Source organism: Mobula birostris, chromosome 15, assembly GCF_030028105.1.
Source record: "Mobula birostris isolate sMobBir1 chromosome 15, sMobBir1.hap1, whole genome shotgun sequence".
Taxonomy (NCBI): domain Eukaryota; kingdom Metazoa; phylum Chordata; class Chondrichthyes; order Myliobatiformes; family Myliobatidae; genus Mobula; species Mobula birostris.
Window position 1 is genome coordinate 41,049,643 of NC_092384.1, and position 21,426 is coordinate 41,071,068.

Consider the following 21,426-nt stretch of genomic DNA (forward strand, 5'->3'; position numbering starts at 1 on the left):
AAAACACAGGTGTAAAGGAAAAAAATGAGAAAACATAGATACAATTTGCTATTTTAAAAATCATCTTAGGAAAAGAAATGTGATACGAAATTTCATACTTCTATTGCCATAAAAGTTCAGTTCATCAGTAAGATTTATCACAGCGTTAAAATGTACTTGCATTGGTAATAGTTTTGTGACAGGTTTAATGGGCAATTAATTGACAGAAAAAGAAGTTCTTAAATAAAGCTTGACAGTGGAGTGTCATTTTCATAAGCGTCAAACTTGAGGGAACGACTTAAGGATGTTCGTACTTAAACATGAATCTGCTGCACATCTGTGGCTACCACCTCATTTACCAATTAAATAAGTGAACATAATTAGCCTTTGTTTAATCACAGAAGGTTACGACATCTTAGATATTTGGAATGCATACCAAATTGCAAGTAAGAATTTGGAACCATTATCTGCAAGCACTAAACATTAATTTCAAAAGCAAGCAAAAAGCCAGTCATTGGGCTCTGCCACCTTCATTTTCAGAAAGTGATCTCAATTATTTTTTCACTCTTTTTGTTCAGGAAAAATATGATGTGGTTGAAAACTAGGCTGCAAACATTCTAATAATTTGGTTGTTCAGAATGAAGGGCAGAAAGTGAACTACCCAAGGTATTAGTTTTGATCTATGCTCTGGCTTTGAGTATGGAGAATCCAGACTGAAAAGCTGTTCATTCAGAACTACAGGGAGACTAAAAGACTTGAGGTGCAGGACAATGTAATGGTGACTACCTGACAGGAAAGAAAACTGACGTTGCATAACCAATTCCCCTTCAACACCACCCTACTCCACCTAGCAGACTCAACCAGTTCTTCCACCCCCAGCCCACCTACTCAATTTGGCAGAATTAGTCCTCACCCTCACCAATCTCTCCTTTGGCTCCTCACTTTCTCCAAACTCAAGGTGTAACCAGAGACCTCTGTTTGGGCCCCAGGTATGCCTGCCTTTTTTTTTTAGGCTATATGGAGCAGGCCATGTTCCAAGCCTTCCTCGGTCATAGCCCCCCAACTCTTCTTGCACTACATTAACCACTGCACCGGTGTTGTTTCGCGCACCCATTCTGAGCTCATCAATTTAATCAACTTTGCTTCCAGCTTCCACTCTGCCCTTAAGTTCATTAGGTCCTTTCAGTGGTTCCATTTATTATCAAGAGAATGTAAACAGTTTACAACCTGAGGTCTTTACTCCTTGCAGACATCCATGAAACAGGAAAAAAAACACAAAGAATGATGACAGAAAAATGTTAGAACCCCAAAGCTCGCCCTCCTCCCATGCTCAAGCAACAGCAAAAGCATCAACCCTCCCCTCCCCCCCAAACTTACTCCAGCAAAAGCATCAGCACCCCCACCACCCACCATGCAATAGAAAATCCCCAAATACCATGATCTAGAGTCCATCAAAAACTACTGTCCATCCTAACATCTCAACAGGCTCTCACAGAGGGAGATATTGCTCCTGCCACAGCAAGAGGAGAGGCCAACAGCTCGCTGTTTCTAATACAATCTGCAACGTCATTTATTTGAGTTCCCTGACTTGAGAATCAGCAAACTCTCTCACCATAGAGAGAGAATGCGCGAATGCGGAGGCCTCTGGCATTTTGATGTCAGTCCATGGCTGCCTTTTCTGCCACAATGAGGCCAATCTCAGGGTGGAGAAGCAATACCTCATGGATGTCTAGGTAGACTTCAACCTAATGTCATGAACAATGATTTCACCTTTGAGTATTTTTTCCCCTCCTCCTTCCTCTTCTATTCCCCATTCTGGCCTCTTACCTCTTCTCCTCACCTGCCTATCATGCTGCCCGGTGTCCTACCTTCTTCCCTTTCTCCCATGGCCCACTCCCCCTCTCCTCTCAGATTACTACTTCTCCAGCCCTTTACTTTTCCCACTTAGCAGTCCTTCACATATCACCTTCTAGAGTTCTCCCTCCTCTCCCTGCACCCTTCATTTCTGGTGTCTTCCCCTTTCCAGCCTGAAACACTTCTATTGATGTTACCTGACTTGAGTTCTCCAGCATTTTGACTATGTTGTACTTCCAGCATCTGCAGAATCCCTTGTGTTTATACAAGAATATTTGCTTGGATATCAAGAGATTCTTGATGAACAGAATCTAGAGTTGGAATAGTACTGAACATGAGAGCAAATAAGGATGTAGATGTAGGACCTTGCTGAGGTTGATAGAATTTGTGGTGGGGGAAAAAATAGTACTAACTTCATACATAATGCTAGTAATTTACTTTTAAAGAAATGTACATTGTTTAGGGCACCTACTACATAAAGGATATTGCATGTTTTTAGTGTAAATTCGTCCCAGAATTAAATTATGGTGACAGAATGAAATTTAAGATTCTGGCACTAACTACTCTGAAGCAAGGAAGGCTGAGAAATTTCTTGGGGATTTTGGTTAGGTAGCCAATAGGTTGTCACAAAATTATCTACACAGATTGGGGATTTTTTAAATGCATGTTTGTCTCATTTTGTTTTATCAATTTTTTTGTTTTCAGTCTCTGCCTTTCCCTCTATAATCTTAACTCTCGATAAGGACTGGTGTGTGTTCTCCCGACTTCCCCTTCCTGAAGTCCACTATCAGTACTTTGGTCTTACTGACATTGAATGAAAGGCTGTTGTTGCAGCAGCCAACCTACAACAGTTATGTCATCAGCAAATTTATAGATTATGTTTGGGCTGTGCCTAGCCACACAGTGAGGGTAGAGAGAGTAGAACAGTGGGCAAGGCCCACATCCTTGGGGTGCACTTGTGTTGACTGTCACTGAGAAGATGTTATTTCTGCTCTCTATTTTGTGTTACCAATGGCTGAAGTGCTTCTGGAGACTAAGCACAACTTTTTTCCCCCCATATCTCTGCTATTGTATCATTTAAAACCTATTTCTGATCTTACTTCGTCACCTTGTTAATACTAGATTGAAGATAAATGTTGAATGTTTTCCCGTAGAGTGCATTAACATATTTGTGCTTTATGCGAGTTATTTTTGAAGGATGGGTGACTTTCCTTTTAGCTCTGACTGCAGGCAATCCCCTTATATCATGAATGAGAAAGTTAGCTTTTGCTACTTCAAATAAATATCTAAAAGATGTAAAGATTTGTTTTCAGATGCGCTAGAATTGGTGTAGAATTAGCAAACGTGGTCAGTGTTTGTACTATGAATGTTAAATATTACCTGCACAATAGAAGTAACTGCCATCAGATTTCATATTGATCTTTCTGTGACATTCTTCAGTTGACTAAAAAAATAGTCATTAGAGCTATTTGGAGGGAAAAGAGTTGTTTTAGTCAAATGATTTTGTTTGTTTTAGTCAAGACAGGATATGCCATCTGAAGATGTGGTATCATTACAAGTGTCTCTTATCAACTTGGCCATGAAGTGTTATCCTGAACGGGTGGACTATGTTGATAAGGTTCTTGAAACTACTGTGGAAATTTTCAACAAACTTAATCTTGAACAGTATGTATTTCTATATGTGCTTGAATTGTAATTAATAATTTAATTGTTACATTATAGTCAGAAAACTATTTTCCATTCAAACAGAATATTTTGAGATTCATAAAATGAATGAATTACCAAATTTCCTGTTTCTTTCCCCTCTGCAAATAGTATTGCTACTAGCAGTGCAGTTTCTAAAGAGTTAACGCGACTTCTAAAGATTCCCATCGACACCTACAACAATATACTTACTGTCCTGAAGTTGAAGCACTTCCATCCTTTGTTTGAATACTTTGACTATGAATCACGCAAAAATATGAGCTGTTACATATTGAGCAATGCTCTTGAATACAATACAGAAATAGTTGGTCAGGAACAGGTAAGATCATTTCATGCATTTATTATCTTATGAGAAGAAAATCTTAACTTGGATAATTAAAGTGATAACAAAGGGAAATAATTTAAGATTACTGTTTTGAAATACTTCGTGGCTTTTATGAAGTATGGAATTATTTTCTGCCTTGTACCAGTGTAAATATTTGATATCATCTTTGGTCAATTTCTGAGATTTGTTTTGCCAAGTAGGATATTTTGAAGGTATTGTTAGGAATACTTCAGGGCTGCTTAATTTTTCTTTTTGGAATCCAAGTTAAATTTATGCTGCCACCAGACCTATAAAGGTAAGGGAAAAGGGTTTCTTTTTTGGCATTGGTTTAGAAAAACTAATGGACACCATTTACTTTGTATATATTTTCATTAACTGTGGGTCTGGTACTGTTGGAATGAAACAATTTGGACATCAGTGTGACTTGTGTACTGTTGTATTCATTTCGTAAATTTTGGCAAAATTGAACACTTCTATTCATATTTTACAAATTGCTTCAAATTTAGTAATGCATTTTGCACTGTATTATTAATGGACTAAACAGAGTTTCAAACTTTGTTTTATTAGTGATGTAAAGTTTGTTGGAAAAAGCCAAATATATTGCAGATCCAACAGGGTCAGTAGAAAGATGAAACCTGTACAATGCACCAAACTCTACTTTTGCTTTTTCCTTGAGTAACTTAGTACTTGAGTTAGAATCTCAGTTGCTATAGCTTGCTCATGATTTTTACCCAAAGAATACCTGCTACTTTACTGTAGTGAAACGGATTTAACTCTGAGTAGATAACGGGTTGTTTTAGCTTTAATTTTGAGGTTTAAGCAAAAAAAATTGATCTTGTGTGTACGTTTACAAAAATGTGGAGATGGGAGAGGTTTAAATAGCTCATTTAAAATCTACATTTTTTTTCAAATGTGCTAAGTAAGGGGATATGGCTAACACAGCACAAAATTGCCTTTGAATTGGTGCCAAAATATAGTTATTTTTGTGTTTTTGATCTTCAATATACTTGTTAAATCCTTTCACATCTATTGCAAATGAATATTTTCTTTGTTAATTTATTCTCTGCCAAGTATGTTTTTCTTTCTAAGATAAAATAGAAATATTATCACTGTATCAATTTTTTTTTGACTGATGTTGAATATTGGGGATGCTGGAAATCAAAAATGAAAACAAAATACTGGAAATAGCCCCCATTCAGCATCTATAGAGAGAGAAGCCATGGTCACATTTAGTTGATGAACTTCATCAACTTGGACACCTGTTTAGTTCAGAGGATTTCCTGTATTAACTTTGCACAATGTTTATGGTATATAGCCAGGAAGGAACTTGATGTGTTGCTTTTATGCATGTTTTCTCTATAAATAGGTGGATGCCATTCTGAACTTGGTATCGACATTGATTCAAGATCAGCCCGATCAGCCAGCAGAAGATCCTGACCCAGAAGATTTTGCTGAGGAACAAAGCCTTGTTGGTAGATTCATCCATTTATTTCAATCTGAGGATCCTGACCAGCAATATCTGGTATGCTAATTTACCAATTTCAATGTTCTCTTGTTGAAAAAAATTAACAGGTTGATGCTAAGTTATGCCTGTTTATTTATAGGAAGCTTCATATTACTTTTTGTGCTTCCCTATTGTTTTTGACTGATGTGGACTGTGTGTTCTGAAGTTTAATACTGGTGATTATTTATGAGTTGAGATTTGTTTTAAAAATCCTTATCTGTTCTTGACTAGAAGTTAGCTATTACAAATGAATAAAATTAACTACCAACTAACCTGATATCAATGACCAGAAGATGCTCTTTTCACTTCTTAAGTTCATGTTTATAGTTCATTAATTCCAACTTGAACTTCTTAGAGCAGTGGATTCTCAGAATTTCATTAACTTCCCATACGTATATGTAGTTAACATATAAAACTTGCACAGTAATCTAAACTTACCTGTTTAGATGTTAAAGTTGGCAGTGGGAGTTATAATTCTACTTAATCACTATATAAGTCTCTATTCAAAGATTTTAGTTGATTTTCTATTTCCAGAATTATCTGTATATCAGATATCAGAAAATATATTGTAGGCATTAAGAACCTGTTTTACATCTTTGCCTAAATGTATTTCATCCTAATTTTTATAATTTGATCTTCAATTAGATTTTAAACAGTGCCAGAAAACACTTTGGTGCTGGTGGAAATCAACGTATTCGCTTTACTTTACCACCATTGGTTTTTGCTGCTTATCAGTTGGCATTCTGCTATAAAGAGAATTCAAAAGTGGTAAGGCGGAGTCTCCTAAAACTTTAAAAACTTTACTTTGAATGAACAAAGAAATTGAATGTAATTTGGTGTGCTGTCTTGATCATTTTTATTTCCCAAGGCCATTGGTCCAATGCTTATCGTAAAAGGAAGATTGTTTCCTCAATTTATTTTAACCCAATGTAATTTCAGGGCAGAATTCTAAATGGTTAGTGAATGTACGTGGAAATTCGAGTTTCAGCCTCAGTTTACCGGAAGTGGAAAATAAATTTCATCCAACAGTGAAGAGGGCCGTGAATGACTAAGTTATTGGATTTGAATAGACAAGGTCAATTTAGTACTGATGAGGAAAATACAATTTCAAATGTACACTTAAAACACTTTAGCATCTAGCATCAATCACTTTTGCACACCATTCTAGTCAAATTTCTTAGATGAAGAGGCCATCTCTGTTCACAATAAGCAATGTTTTTATCCACTATGCTATATAATTGCAGCAAGAGGTTGCTGCTTTGTGCTGTAATCCCTTGCAGTAGAGACAAATGTGCCAGTCACCTTATCCAATGATTATTGGACTTGCATGTTAATTTTGTGATTTGCATACTAGAGTACATGGTAGTTTAAATTCTAATATTTACCATTGTTCCATTCTTATTTTATTTGTTCTCTTAGTTTATAATTATCATAGGTACTGAGATACTGTGAAAAGCTGTTTTGCATGTCATCTATACAGATGATTTCAAAACAAGTATAAAGGGGAAAACAATAACAATGCAGAATGTAGTGTTAGTTACAGAGAAAGTGCAGTAACACAATAAATTGCATGGGGCGTGATGAGGTAAGTAGTGAGGTCAAACATCTTTATTGTACAAGAGGCCCATTTGTGAGTCTTGCAGCGGTGGGAATGGGAGGTGTTCTTGAGTCTGGCTGTGTAAGTTTTCCAACTTGTGTATCTTCTGCTTGATGGAATGGAGATGAAGAGAAAACATCCAGGCGGGGTTGGGTTTTTGATTATGATAGCTGCTTTTGAGACGGCAGGAATTGGTAGAGAGAATTTCTGCCAATCAGTGTTTGGTCTATGTCAGTTTTCAGCTGTCACTTCCCTCTTGTTGCTTCCTTTCTATCTATCTATCTTTCTGTATCATATTGCGTGCATAGCTGTTTTTCATCAAAGTGAAAGATTGAGTTGTTGGTATAGATTTCAGTTAGTTACAATGGTCTATGTGGTATTTCTTGTATTCAGCCATTCTGATAATGGGCTGCTTTTTTCCCTGCATTTGTTTGTTAATCATTATCTGTATTACCCAAATTTTATAAGCCCTGAGTTTGGGCAAGATGCTTTCTGATATCTTTTAAATATGGAAGAGATGGATTTTGGAAAGAAGGAAAGATAGATGAGTTCATTTAAATGATCTGATTCAAAGTCAAAGTAAATTTATTATTAAAGTATGCTCTGTGTATGTCACTATATACTACCCTCAGAATCGACTGATTCATTTAAATTCACTTGATCCATTTCTGACACCTCCCTCCACTTTCTCAGTCTCTGTCTCCATCTCTGGAGATAAACTGTCTACCTACTGACTCCCATGGCTATCTTATCCATATCTCTTCCCACCCTGTCTCTTGTAAGAATGCAGCACATACAAATTGCTGGAGGAACTCAGCAGGCCAGGCAGCACCTATGGAAAAGAGTGCAGTTGACATTTTGGGCCAAGACCCTTCTGCAGGACTGGAGAAATAAAAAGATGAGAGACTGTGGTGGAGAGGGCTTTTCCTGTGATGGACTGGGCTGTATCCACCACCTTTTGTAGGTTTTTCTATTCTTGGGCATTAGTATTTCCATACTTGATTTTGTGTCTATAGAAGTTTGTCAAAGTTTCAGATGAAATGCTGAATCTGCACAAATTTCTAAAAGTAGAAGCACTGCCGTGCCTTTGAAATGGCCCTTGTCCTCTGGACCTAGAACCGATCCTCTGATCTAATAATCCCTAAGGATTTAAAGTTATTGATCGCTCTACCTCTGATCCCCTAATGAGCACTATCTCATGGACCTTGATCTCTTCCTCCTGTAGTCAATAATCAGCTCTCTGGTTTTGCTGATGTTGAGTGAGAGATTGTTGTGGCACCATTCAACTAGGTTTTCAGTCTCTCTCCTTTATGATGCTTCTTTACCACCTTTGACAGGCTGTCTCCTGCCCTATATCTCCATTGATTGTTTGACAGTTCTATTCTTCCTTTCAACAGTGGCGGCACCAGAGATTTTTTTTCTTGCTGGTGCTACTGTGGGGCTGAATTATTCAGTGATGGTGCTGAGGGATGTACCCTATGGTAATACGTATTCACAAGGCCAGACGCGTGGCGTTCAAAAGTCAGTTTCAAGCATTCTGTGCCTACTATCAAGCATCAGCAATTGATAAATATACTATAGAAGTGAACTGTGACAGTGTCAACAGCATCGGAGACAACTCGGGCTGCACAGAGTATAAACAAACAAACCAACTGAGCATCCGACCCACAGCGCACAACGAGAATCACGCACCAATCCCGCAATCAGCGTCAAATTCGTGCTTTTCAACTGAAAAACACGACACTAACCCACAATGCCCACTGCTATTCACATTACGTAGACAGACAATGCCAAAAAATACACCGTTATTAAAGTCAAATAAGGCAAACAACAGATGCAAGGCTTTACCAGGAGCTGGACAAATCGTACTCTGAACATGCAATACCTTAATTAATTTGGCTACTGAATTTAAAACAAAAATCAACAGAATCACCGCTTGGAAGTCTGAGCAAAACCAGTGGGCTTAATAGCAGTAAATGTAATAGTTTAGGATTTGCAGGAAACATAAGGACTATGGGGTATTCACCACAAAATAATAATAATCAGCATTAGTCTTGGACCAACCTTTTTTTAAAAAAAAAAGTCAACTGCACTCACCATTGATATTTTCAGAGAAGCACATTCCATCTGTTTTTGTGATTAGTGGTGAAAGCATCAATAATTTTCTGGATGTCAAGTGCTTTGATCCTCCGGCTGTTTACAGCCAACAGGGCCAAGTTGCTGTTCTGAACATCGCCGCTGCTATTCCTTAGGTAGTTTTTCAGGCGTCTGAGGCAAGTGAAACTCCGTTTGCATGAGGCAGATGTCACAGGTAGAGTCAGTGATATGCAGATTAGTTTGTATAAATCTATAAATGCATCACAGTAGGGTCTCATTAGAGCTAGAAATTTCACTGTGTCATTCACTGTCTGTTCTTGCTAGAGACTCAACCACTGCTCTCATATACTCACGATTTTCTTGGACAATCTTTGCATGTCCTTTGTCAAGCATATTTCCCAATCTTGAACTGTCTTTTTTCTCTCAATCTGAATTCGGCCCGTGCCTCCATAGCAAACTTATGAGCTGCACTTACATGGTGGGTTTTGAAAGCTGTTGTAGCTGTCTGCCAGTTGCAGTAACCGGTGACAGTGAAGGTAGACTCAGAGTGGAACCCATGTCCTCCACACAGGAAATGCCTGCATGCGAAGCAGAACGTAGTATCTTTCGTGATCGAATATTCCAGTCAGTCAAACCAGCCACAAATAAAACTCCTTTGCTGATTGCCAAACTGTTGCGAGTAGCAAAGGGTACTTTTTCAATGCTGGCCGACGGGGTCCTTCCTCAGGCTGCTGGCTAACATCACTAACAGTATTCCCACTAGCACTAAGAGCAGCTTCATTCACATTCTCTTCTGAATCCTGCTCCATTTCTTGTTCCTCTACTTCACCCTCACACTCCTTCGATGAACTGCTGTCATCCTCATCCCCACTTACTTCTTTCTGCATGTCACTTTCAATTAAGACAGGCTCAGGCTGAGACACCACTGATTCCTCTAGACAAGGTTGTTTTCTCACTAAAAATCGATCCATTTTTCACGCCGGCCAAAATAATGCACGTGCTAGGCCCACGCTAGCTTGTAAAAGCACAATGTGTGTGTGTGGCATCCGTCAGTCTCGCAGGCTATGGATCTGCACTGGATGTTATGCTATCAATCTCTCACGTGAGTGAGAGTGACTGACATCACCACCTGAAGTGACCTTAGATCAGCTTAACTGATCTGAGGACAGCAATGGCAAGGCATTGACAACGAATGAATAAGCAGAAGTGTAGAGTGGATTTGACAAAGTTTATAACTTTATTGCTGCATGGGTGCTATGGTAATTGGGGGCGCTGTTTCACTAGATCAACTGGAGAAACAAGCTGTATTCAAAACTATACAGAGAAAGCAAAGCAGCTGCAATTTGTGAAATTTCAGTTAACTTCTTGGTGGTGCTACACTGGTGCTATTGCAATTTCTGCTGGCACCACCTTAATACCACCCCTGCCTTTCAATAATCATCTGTTACCACTTTCAATTTCTCTTTTGAATTGCTGTGTCTGCTGATCATCCTCCATGATAACAAAAGTTACTAGGTCAGATTAAACAGGAATCTTTTATAGAATTTGAACTAGTAATTCAAATACCAATGGAGCAGAGAAAATGTACTTTGTTTCCTCATGCCTTGTGTTTGCCTCTATTGCCTTTTTCTACAGCTGTTAATGGTGTTAACAGTGACTGGCTAAGTACTAATATAATTTAATGGAAGAATGCATTGTTTTACCTATTTTACACAGTTTAACAGTACTTGATTGTTGGTGGTATGTTTTGCAAGTGCAAATTTGTTTCACCTGAGCAGATAGTTGATCAGATTAATTTAACCTTTTTAATTTGTATCTTATCTGGATGAATTCAAGTTTGATGATAGCTCTATCCCATTGAATTGAGATCAACAAATGACTTCCATAACTTGGTGATAGCTGGGTATATGAGGTGGCTTTTAACATGCCTTGTTTGCATTCCTGAGATTAAAATTTAAGGAAACAAGTGCAACCTACCTGACCAGAATATCTGCATTGAATTAACCAGTTTAAATTGAGTAGCGTTTATACTGATATTACCAGTTAGTCTGCAAGAGTACTGTACTGATGTACTGGATTTTGATAAGATGCAACACAGGTTTTAAAAAAAAAAAAAGTTGAAATGCATGGTATTGGGGAATATTGGCATGGATTGATGAATGGGTAATCACTATTCTATTATTTAGGTGAAGGGATCAAATGCAATGTATTCAAGTTTGCTATGAGACCAAGCTCAGTGGCGCTGTGGACTGTGGAAAAGATTGCAAAGATTTTAGGGTGATATCATAATTGAGATGTGGTTTGGAAGAAAATTTAAAAAGTGGAATATTTTAAAACAGTGAGATGTGGGGCCCTTGTACATCAGTTACTGATAGCATACAGGTTCAGCAAATTATTACGAATACGAACAGTACATCAGCCTTCATTGCAACAAAAGTTGATTACGTCTTGCTGCATTTATGTAGAATATATGTAATATTATGTACAGGTTTGGCCTCTTCCTGCCAGCCTCCTTACTATTCATAAGTTCCTTAAACACCACAGTTTGCTCAGTTTTATATTGACTTACAGTCTGTCAACACAATATATTTGAAATCTTGCTCCCTATTGATTTTCTCCACTGTACACCCCATTCTGAGATTGCACAATGCATTAAATTATCTCTCCTCTTCCCACACAACTTGGGCAACTTTTTGGCAATGAATTTTAGAGTGAGGGTTTTGCTGTCTGGAGTTTCATTGAACATTCATTTTAAAGTTACAGCTTGTCCAGAAGCCTCTGCTTTCATTATTGGATCTTGTACGCGTGAAGTCTACTGCATGAAGACAGTTTACACACATGGTGATATCTTTAGGAATTTAAGTAGTTTTAACTTGTTAGGATGCTTGTGCCTTTTTTGTGGTTTACAAAAGCAAGTTCTGCAATGTTTTGAAGTGCTCAAATGTTCTGAACTTTTCCAATTATATTGACCATTTAATATGTATTTCTAAACCAGGTTTTTCCATAATTATGACCAGAGTTAAATGCAAACACCATTCAGAAAATAATTTGATTGTAGATTTTGAATACAAGGCATAATTCCTCAAGTAACTGAAACTTATTTTCCATTGATCTTTGCCAGGATGAAAAATGGGAAAAGAAGTGCCAGAAGATATTTTCTTTTGCCCATCAGACCATCAGTGCCCTGATCAAAGCAGAGCTTGCTGAATTACCCCTTCGCCTATTTCTTCAGGGAGCACTTGCAGCTGGAGATATTGGATTTGAGAATCATGAAACTGTGGCTTATGAGTTTATGTCACAGGCAAGTATTGGCCGTTGCTCGTCCATGTTACAAATATTAAAAGGATGAAAATTAACTAAGTGATAAAGGTTGAGATTTGGAGGAGTCACTTTATACTAATATGACTGCTGGATCTTTGCAAGTCAATCGCAGTAGTTCCAATTAAATAAGATTTAGTATGATACATTATTGAGGTGCAGTGATTTACAATTGTTATATGTAAATTCATGATAAACTCTATGTTGTGAATGAAATAAGCCAGTTTGAAAACCATTTCTACATTTTTTTTCAAATTGTACTGTTACAGGCATTCTCCTTGTATGAAGATGAAATCAGTGATTCTAAGGCACAGCTGGCAGCAATCACATTAATAATTGGAACATTTGAGAGAATGAAATGTTTTAGTGAAGAGAACCATGAACCTTTGAGGACACAATGTGCGCTGGCTGCTTCAAAGTTGCTAAAAAAGCCAGATCAGTGTCGTGCTGTCAGCATCTGTGCTCATTTATTTTGGTCTGGACGAAACACAGATAAGAATGGCGAAGAGGTATAAGTCAAGTCAAATTTATTTATAAAGCACATTTTAAAAACAACCCATGTTGACCAAAGTGCTGTACAAACCATAACAGGTAGCTAAAATCATAAATATAAGAAACATGGATATAAACAACAAGGCACACAGCTTATAAGCACAAAATAAATAACACATGAGCCTAGGCACAAGCCAAAAATCAAATGTGTGATATTACATTTGTATGGCATTTAAATTTTTCTAGTTATTCATTAAATTTAATTAAAATATTGTATTCATAGTTAAGTCTTAATAATGAAGGAACTCAGTAGGTCAAGCAGCATCTATGGAAAAGAGTAAACAGTCGATGTTTTGGGTCAAGACCCTTCATCAGAGTCCTGATGAAGGGCTTTGACCAGAAATGTCGTCTGCTTACTCTTTCTCCATAGACGCTGCCTGGCCTGCTGAGTTCATCTAGCAGTTTGTGTGTGTTGCTCTGGATCTCCAGCATCTGCAGATTTTCTTGTGCTTTTAAGTTTTAATAATGTAGTTTCATAGCTTGGTGCAGAAATATTTTAATCTCTGGAATTTTATTGGAAACCCTATTTAAGAAGTTGTTTGAATACAACAAGAACATTTCAATTTGAACATTAAAACAGAAATAGCAATAGATTTATCAAGCCTGCTCTACTAAAAAATAAATCACTATTCCTTGATTCAACTTTCCTTTCACTATTACTAGTTCTCTTAGATTAAATACTTTTCTGTTTCTGCTGGATGCACTTAAATGTGAAACTTTAATATGCATTTTGGTAAATAATTCCACAGGATTTAAACCCTATGGACTTTATTCGTAATCTGAGAATCAGCTTCTTTGGTTAGCATCTCCAGTCTTGCTCCTAAAAATCTAAAACACTGCAGAATCTGGAAGACTGAAATGAAAATAGAAAATGCTGGAAATATTTAAATTGGGTCACATCTGTAGGAAGTGAAAGAGGTTGTTTCAGGTTGAAGATTCTTCAGGAGGGTAGAACTATTTCAGGTTAAGCATTCCTGGAAGAGAAGTGGTGATCTTCAACCTGAAACATGAGCTTGGTTCCAATTAAATTTTAACATGTCTGGAAATATTTTGTGCATCCACTTACCCAGTAAAATAAATCTTAAATATTGGTTATTAGCTTACTCTGCATTATAATTTCTCTCTGCTGTTTTCAAATTCTTGTGGTTATAAGCATTATTATTATTATTATTGCTATTTTGGTCATATTTTTACTTCTAAAGCTCTTCAGTTGTTCACACTGTTTACCCTGTCAATATTGTAAGATTTATATTATTATAATAGCATTGAAGTTTTTTTATTAGTTCAGGATAAATCACTTTTCTAGTGTATTTATTCCTTAGAATGTTTGTTCATAGTTACAAAATATTTCAAGTTTGTTATAATCTTTCATATTAATTTCTTAAGATGCATTAGCCATTTTTATCAGTTTCTGGTATATGGATATTACTTGGAATTTCAGTACTTGTATTGAAATTTCCTGCAGTGATGAATTGATATTTAAGTACTGTTGAATATTCCAAGAATTATACTAAATGTTTATAGTATAAATTGTTATGCTGTGAACTAACGCTGAATTATTACATTGGTTTTCTCCACCCCCCTGCCCCCCCCCCCATTTCCCCATTAAAGATCCATGATGGCAAGAGAGTAATGGAGTGCCTTAAGAAGGCCTTGAAGATAGCTAATCAGTGTATGGATCCCTCATTACAAGTACAGCTATTCACTGAAATCCTTAATCGATATATATATTTTTATGAGAAAGAAAATGAGGCGGTAAGGTTAAATTTATATTTAAATTCTTATTTGTATAATTTTAATGTTCCTTTATATAAAATATTCTGACAAGTCTTCTGGATCACTGCTGTGGTGAGTCACCCTGACTTAAGATGCCACCTATGCATATTAGCATTCTACTCAATTGATCTAATTCATCTTATTGAGTGATGTTGCATTTGTTGGAATAAACGAAGTGACAGGAAATTTGGAAACTGGCTTATCAATGTTTTAAAGAGAATGTGGGCTGTGATTCATTTGAGCTGGAGGAAAAGCAGATAAACCCTGAAATAATTAAAGAAGGAAAAGCAAGCAAAGTCAGATGGGTAATTTCTAATACAATAGACAATAAATGTTTTGTGATTATGGGTGCTCTATTTTTAATGATTATACAGTTTTAGTTTTGCAATTGCCCTAATTCTAGATGCACCTAAAGTCTAAAGATTTGAGAATTCACTAAGTCCAAAGATACTACTTGGATAAGCAGGCTGGCACTAGCCATTGGGAAGAAGGAACTGAGAAATGATCACAGGTGTGTTTAGTGGTTTTTGAGAAGGCTCTTTTAAAGGCGAATATATATTTAGAGGGTAATTTCCAAAAGCTGCAATTTAGGGAGCTGAAGACACTTGAGTTTCATAAGAGTGGTGTGATTAAAATGTGATGCAAGCCTGGAAAAGACTGGTAATGCCATACAATTAATTGTAGTGTGTGCCAGTTTTGTAGAATGCATTGGAAAATGTGATGGATTGAGGAGCTGGTGTGAAACAGGGAAAACGTGTTGGTACTTTGGACAAGTAAAGAATTACTGAAGCAGAGCTATCAGAAAAGAATTCAAACAATCAAATATCAGTTTCACTCACAACACGCTGGAGGAACTCAGCAGGTCGGGCAGCATCCGTGGAAACGATCAGTCGATGTTTCGGGCCGGAACCCTTCATCAGGACTGTAGGGGGAAGGGGCAGAGGCCCTATAAAGAAGGTGGGGGGAGGGTGGGAAGGAGAACGCTGGTAGGTTCCAGGTGAAAAACCAGTAAGGGGAAAGATAAAGGGGTGGGGGAGGGGAGGCAGGGAGGTGATAGGCAGGAAAAGTGAGGAAAGAATAGGGGAAAGCACAATGGGTAGTAGAAGGAGGCGGAACCAAGAGGGAGGTGGTAGGCAGCTGGGGGAGGAGACTGAGTGACATAGGGATAGGGGAAGGGGAGGGAATTACCGGAAGTTGGAGAACTCTGTGTTCATACCAAGGGGCTGGAGACTACCTAGACGGTATATGAGGTGTTGCTCCTCCAACCTGAGTTTAGCCTCATCATGGCAGTCGATGAGGCCATGTATGGACATATCTGAATGGGAGTGGGAAGCAGAGTTGAAGTGGGTGGCTACTGGGAGATCCTTTTGGCGGACGGAGCGGAGGTTTTCGACGAAGTGGTCCCCTAATCTGCGTCGGGTTTCACCGATTTAGAGGAGGCCGCACCGGGAGCACCGGATGCAATAGATGACTCCAGCAGACTCACAAGTGAAGTGTTGCCTCACTTGGAAGTACTGTTTGGGGCCCTGAATGGTGGCAAGAGAGGAGGTGTAGGGACAAGTGTAGCACTTGCGCTTACAGGGATAAGTGCCAGGTGGGAGATCCATGGGGAGGGATGTGTGGACCAGGGAGTCGCGGAGGGACCGATCCCTGCGGAAGGTGGAGAGGGAAAGATGTGCTTAGTGGTGGGGTCCTGTTGAAGGTGGCGGAAGTTGCGGAGGATAATGTGCCAGATCCGGAGGCTGGTGGGGTGGTAGGTGAGGACAAGGGGAACTCTGTCCCTGTTGTGGTGGCGGGAGGATGGGGTGAGAGCTGAAGTGTGGGAAATGGAGGAGATGCGGGTGAGGGCATCATTGATGACAGCAGAAGGGAAACCACGATCCTTAAAGAGGACATTTGAGATGTCCTGGAACGGAAAACCTCATCCTCGGAGCAGATGCGGCGAAGACGGAGGAACTGGGAATAGGGAATGGCATTTTTGCATGTGGCAGGTGGGAAGAGGTATAGTTGAGGTAGTTATGATAGTCAGTGGGCTTGTAGAAGATGTCAGTGGACGGTCTGTCTCCAGAGATGGAGACCGAGAGTTCGAGAAATATCAGTTTCAGTAGCATTCTAAAAGCAAAGTAAGCCTGATGCTGGAAATCTGAAATAAAACCAAAATGTTGGAAATATTCAACATGTCTTAGCATCTTCAGAGAGAGTTAATATTTTGGATGGCCGACCTGGTTTAGATTCTTGGGTCACTGCTCTGATGTATTAACGCTGTCTATTCTCAGACACTGCTTGACCTACAGAGCGTTTCATGTTGGTAGTTATATAGAAGCACATGGCTAGTATGTGGGTCTGGTTGAGGTTAAGTGGGCAGATGTGAAATAGGAAATAGAGTTTGTACTTGACCAACCCAGTGTTGAGCTTAAGCAGCACTGATCACGAAGGGAATACAAAATAGTGATTAGTTGATATTTATGCAAGATTTTCTGTGGTTATGGACATCCAACTTATACATTCGCATAAGCATTTGAAAGAACTTTGGGAGGATTTGTTAGCTGCTTTAGAGCAATAGGCATTTTCTGCTGGTGGAAGCTTGGTTTGCAGCAATATCTGAATAGCTGGTTGAGTTAAATGCCCTGGTTAGCTTCACTTTACCCTTTGTTCGCTTATGTTTTTATTTAAATATATTGCCAGGCAGTTCCACTTATGACTTGTGAATTGTTTAGTTTACACATAGTTGTCAACAACGGTACCCTGCTGTAACCTGGGGAGATTCTGCACTTGGTGCTTAACAATATCGTTTGGACTTAAGTTCTATATTGTTTATTAATAAACATTATTCAAGTTGACTTTTTCCAACAAACTTTTTATTGCAGGTGACAATTCAAGTCTTAAATCAGCTTATTCAAAAAATAAGAGAAGATCTTCCGAACTTAGAATCCAGTGAAGAAACTGAGCAAATTAACAAACACTTTCACAACACACTGGAGCACCTGCGTCTGCGGAGAGAATCACCTGAAGCTGATGGACCAATTTATGAAGGTCTTGTGTTGTAACTTAGCATCCCGTAAAATTATAGATTCCAGAAAACAAATTAAAATCTCTATCACACCACCTTCTCTGTTGTAGATGGTTATGGAATGTGCCTTTTAGACATGCCAAGACAATAGGATTGCCATTGAATTGTATCATATTATTTTCTATCTGTTGACCAGTACTATCAAGGAAGACATTCCTTTGAATTTAGCAAGTGAAACTAAAAATATCTCAAGATGTGATTAAAGGACATTTTATCTTTCACAGCACAATTAATTCATGTCCATTTCAAGCTGAGCAAAGACTAATCACAATGACCAAATTGATCATTTTAAATTTTTATTACAGTTTAGTTGTAAAATCATTGATTGAGTTCCTGAACTTGTGTAGCTCATTTAAGTAAATTTCTGCAGTGGTTCACTAAGTTTTGTCACTTTATTTAAAAGCCAATGCTTTATTTACGTGGATTAGCCACATGTGCAAAATGTTTCTTCATGATTCAGATTATTAAATATCCCATTTGATGGAATGGTAAACGTTTGTGAAGGAATTAAGTTTATGGGTTAGATCATATGGATGTAGTTAATGGTTCCAGTCACCTCTGAGAAGTGTAAATTGTAACTATATCTTCTACAAAATGCAGAAATTTCACCTGTATAATTTGAAAGCAAAGGAATTACATTGTATTTATGAGTATTATAAACAAGTTTCTTGAATCAATTAGTAATTAATCTTTCATAATATATTGATGTTGCAGTTTTCTTTAGAAACAGTTTATTATTCACCACACTAAACTAAACTAGATTGATACTTGTTTCTCTTCCATGGGCATAATCTTTTAACACAATTGTTACATTTTCCTACTATACAAATATACTGTAATGAATAGAACAACTTAGTCAATTGAGTGTGTACTGGAACTAGGATAAAATTCTTAAACTATCATTAAATGAACTAAAACAGGTTGCATTTGTGTTCCATTTTGTAAATGCAGGTAAATATATTCACGAAGTAATAAGCTTTTTAAATATTGGACAAGTAGGTACACTTTCCATATTGAAATTTTCAGACCAGTACATTGCACTACATTTCTTGGCTCATCCACTTTACAGGACTCAAACAAAGCAATCATAATCTGAAAATGGAGAATTCCAAAGTTCAGCATGTTTATCCAATGAATAATTTCATCATATAGACAAGGAAAGTTTTATTGATGGTCATATTTTCTTAACTGGAATGCAAGTCAAGTTCTGCTTTTTACTGTGGCTCCCTTGGTTAAGAAAAATACTGGTTAAGTTTTCAGCTTTAGTTTGCAATCCACCCACTCTGCTGGGAGTAAAAAAAAATAGGACTTTGAGAAAGGATTGTTTGATTGCAATGCCTCAGGTTTCATATTCAGCTGATTGTTCACAATCTATGACCTTTGGTGCTATTTGCATCACAGTTTATTCAGGACCAGATTTCTCAAAGTGGTGATGGGAAGGGAAACAATGCATTGTTTTCTTTATTCAAATTGTTTGGAAACCAGTAAAGTTTTATGTTATGGAGTCATTATATAATGTTCATTACCTGGATATTGTTGACTATTTTACTTAAATTTCAAGTTTCTATTATTATTTCTGTAACACCCGCAGAACAAAACCTAACAATTCTTTTCAAGAGCCATGTGAATTATGTCCTTTTATCGATCTCATTAAAGATATATAACAGTTCCACATGCCTTGGAGATTGAACTATGCTACATGTAACATCAAACTGTCCAAATTATACAAAACCCAAATGCATTTCTTTTGATATTTTTGCCATCAGGTATTAAAATTATCGTGATAACTTTGATTATAGGTAGGCAGTTATTTTGTATATGGTGGTGCCTAATACCATGTTATTCTCTTATCGGCATCTTTCTTTGTAGAAATTCATAAATACAATTATTTCTGTTTGCCTTTGTGCTTTATCATCTAATTAGACAAGGGCAAATTATATAAAGCAAGCTCCGCTCAACTGTAACAAAAAGGCAAAAGTAAAGCAAAATTTATTACGCTGAATGTACTGTGTTCTAGAAGCAATGAGTTAATTTACAAAATGTAGATAAGAAATGTGTTTTAGCATTTTGCATCTTTAAGAAATTGCCTCAAATTGAACAAAGAAAAACATCCATGAAGATTGGAAGCCAAGTTCTCAAAACGATAATTTGCATGTTTGAACATTTAAAGAACTTTTTTTTTCTTTTAAAGCTTTCCAATTGTCTGTCCAAGTCTACAAATGGCACACTTTTTAAAGTATCTGCCTTGTAATGTACAGCAGTTAAGCAGGTGACATAGAGTGAAAGACTTCATGCATTTTAAGGGTAGAGATGGCTTGTTTAGCAGATGAGGATTACTCCATGAATTGCACTGCTTTTGGTGAGTTCATGACCTAATTTGTGTTTTTCTTCCTAAATTGGTTGGTCAGTTTTCTTAATCTTTGTTGAAACTATTGCATTGTCTATTTTAGATATTGATATTGCTTCCCTAGAATGCTTACTCTCTTTATATTCTGCTATAGGTATAGTTGTAGTGTTGAATTCTATAATAGTTATGAGACTCTATTCTAAAATTAGGTACATTGCATACTTCATAAAATCTTGAGCTGCTAAATTGATTAAAAAGGTTGTGTTCCCTGTATTCAGATGTATTTGTATACATGTATCCTTGCAACTGAGCATGTATTCATTTCCCTCTTGAGAAATGAAATATACTTTTGGAAATCACTGTAACATACTTGTAAGCTTTATAATTCCTTTGTAAATTAACTGAAGTATTATGGTCAATGTATTCAACAAAAGCTATTAAAATGCTTGACCAAGTGCTGAGTGTGTAGTTTGTTTTAAAAACATAAAATATAGACTGAGTACTGTTTAAAATCTAACAGGGATATTGCAAACATTTTCATTGATTACAGTTGAGGAATTGGGATGCAAGAAGTGTAATTAGCATTTTATGATTAGAACCACAGAATTCTATTTTTTTTGAATATGCTGTATAAAAGTTCAATATCAACATTAACCCTGAAAAACTAGAAGCAATACTACAAGACAGGTACAACTTTGTAATCTGCTATTTCAGCTGGTATTAGAAGTCAGAATCTGAAATGTTGATACTGAGAAGAATTTTGTCTGGTAGGGCAGCTGTTGGAAAAATTTAGGGAGTGAATGTAAAAATCATGCTGTTAATGGCTTGTAAAATCAAAAATTGCAGTTGCTTACAGTGTAAGCATTAATTATTATAAGGTACAAAAATAATGCAAATGAGGACTAATGTGATAGTGTTCATGGACTAGGAAATCTAATGGCAGAGAGGAAGAAGCTATTTCTAAATTGTTGAGTGTGGATCTTCAGGCTCCTTTACCTCTTCTTTTATGGTGATGACAAGAGGTGGACATGTCCCACGTGGTGAGGGTCCTCAGTGATGACTGCTGCCTTCTTGAGGCATTAACTCTTGATGTTGTCCTCAGTGGCAAAGAGGGTTGTGTCCATGTTGGAGCTGGCTGATTCTACAACCCTCCGCAGGGTCTTCTGACCCTGCATGTTGGAGCCTCCATACCAGAGTCAGAATACTCTCCACTGCACATCTGAAAGAGTCTTGGGTCATATAATAAGTCACCTAAAATAGAGCTGCCTACGTGGCCTCATGGTTACATCAACTTGGAGGTCTC

At 37.4% G+C, this 21,426-nt stretch overlaps 1 protein-coding gene across 2 annotated transcripts in view; it reads left to right on the forward strand.

The window, feature by feature from the left end:
* vps35 (VPS35 retromer complex component) overlaps positions 1–20,574 on the forward strand; it is a 44,273-nt gene extending 23,699 nt beyond the window's left edge. For both annotated transcript variants that reach the window (XM_072279652.1, XM_072279651.1), the window contains 8 exons: positions 3,350–3,498; positions 3,649–3,856; positions 5,229–5,384; positions 6,012–6,134; positions 12,182–12,361; positions 12,648–12,887; positions 14,542–14,685; positions 17,574–20,574. In XM_072279652.1, coding sequence (XP_072135753.1) covers positions 3,350–3,498; positions 3,649–3,856; positions 5,229–5,384; positions 6,012–6,134; positions 12,182–12,361; positions 12,648–12,887; positions 14,542–14,685; positions 17,574–17,753 — 1,380 coding nt within the window. In that variant the 3' untranslated portion in view covers positions 17,754–20,574. The remainder of the gene's footprint in view (positions 1–3,349; positions 3,499–3,648; positions 3,857–5,228; positions 5,385–6,011; positions 6,135–12,181; positions 12,362–12,647; positions 12,888–14,541; positions 14,686–17,573) is intronic.
* The last annotated feature ends 852 nt before the right edge of the window (positions 20,575–21,426 follow it).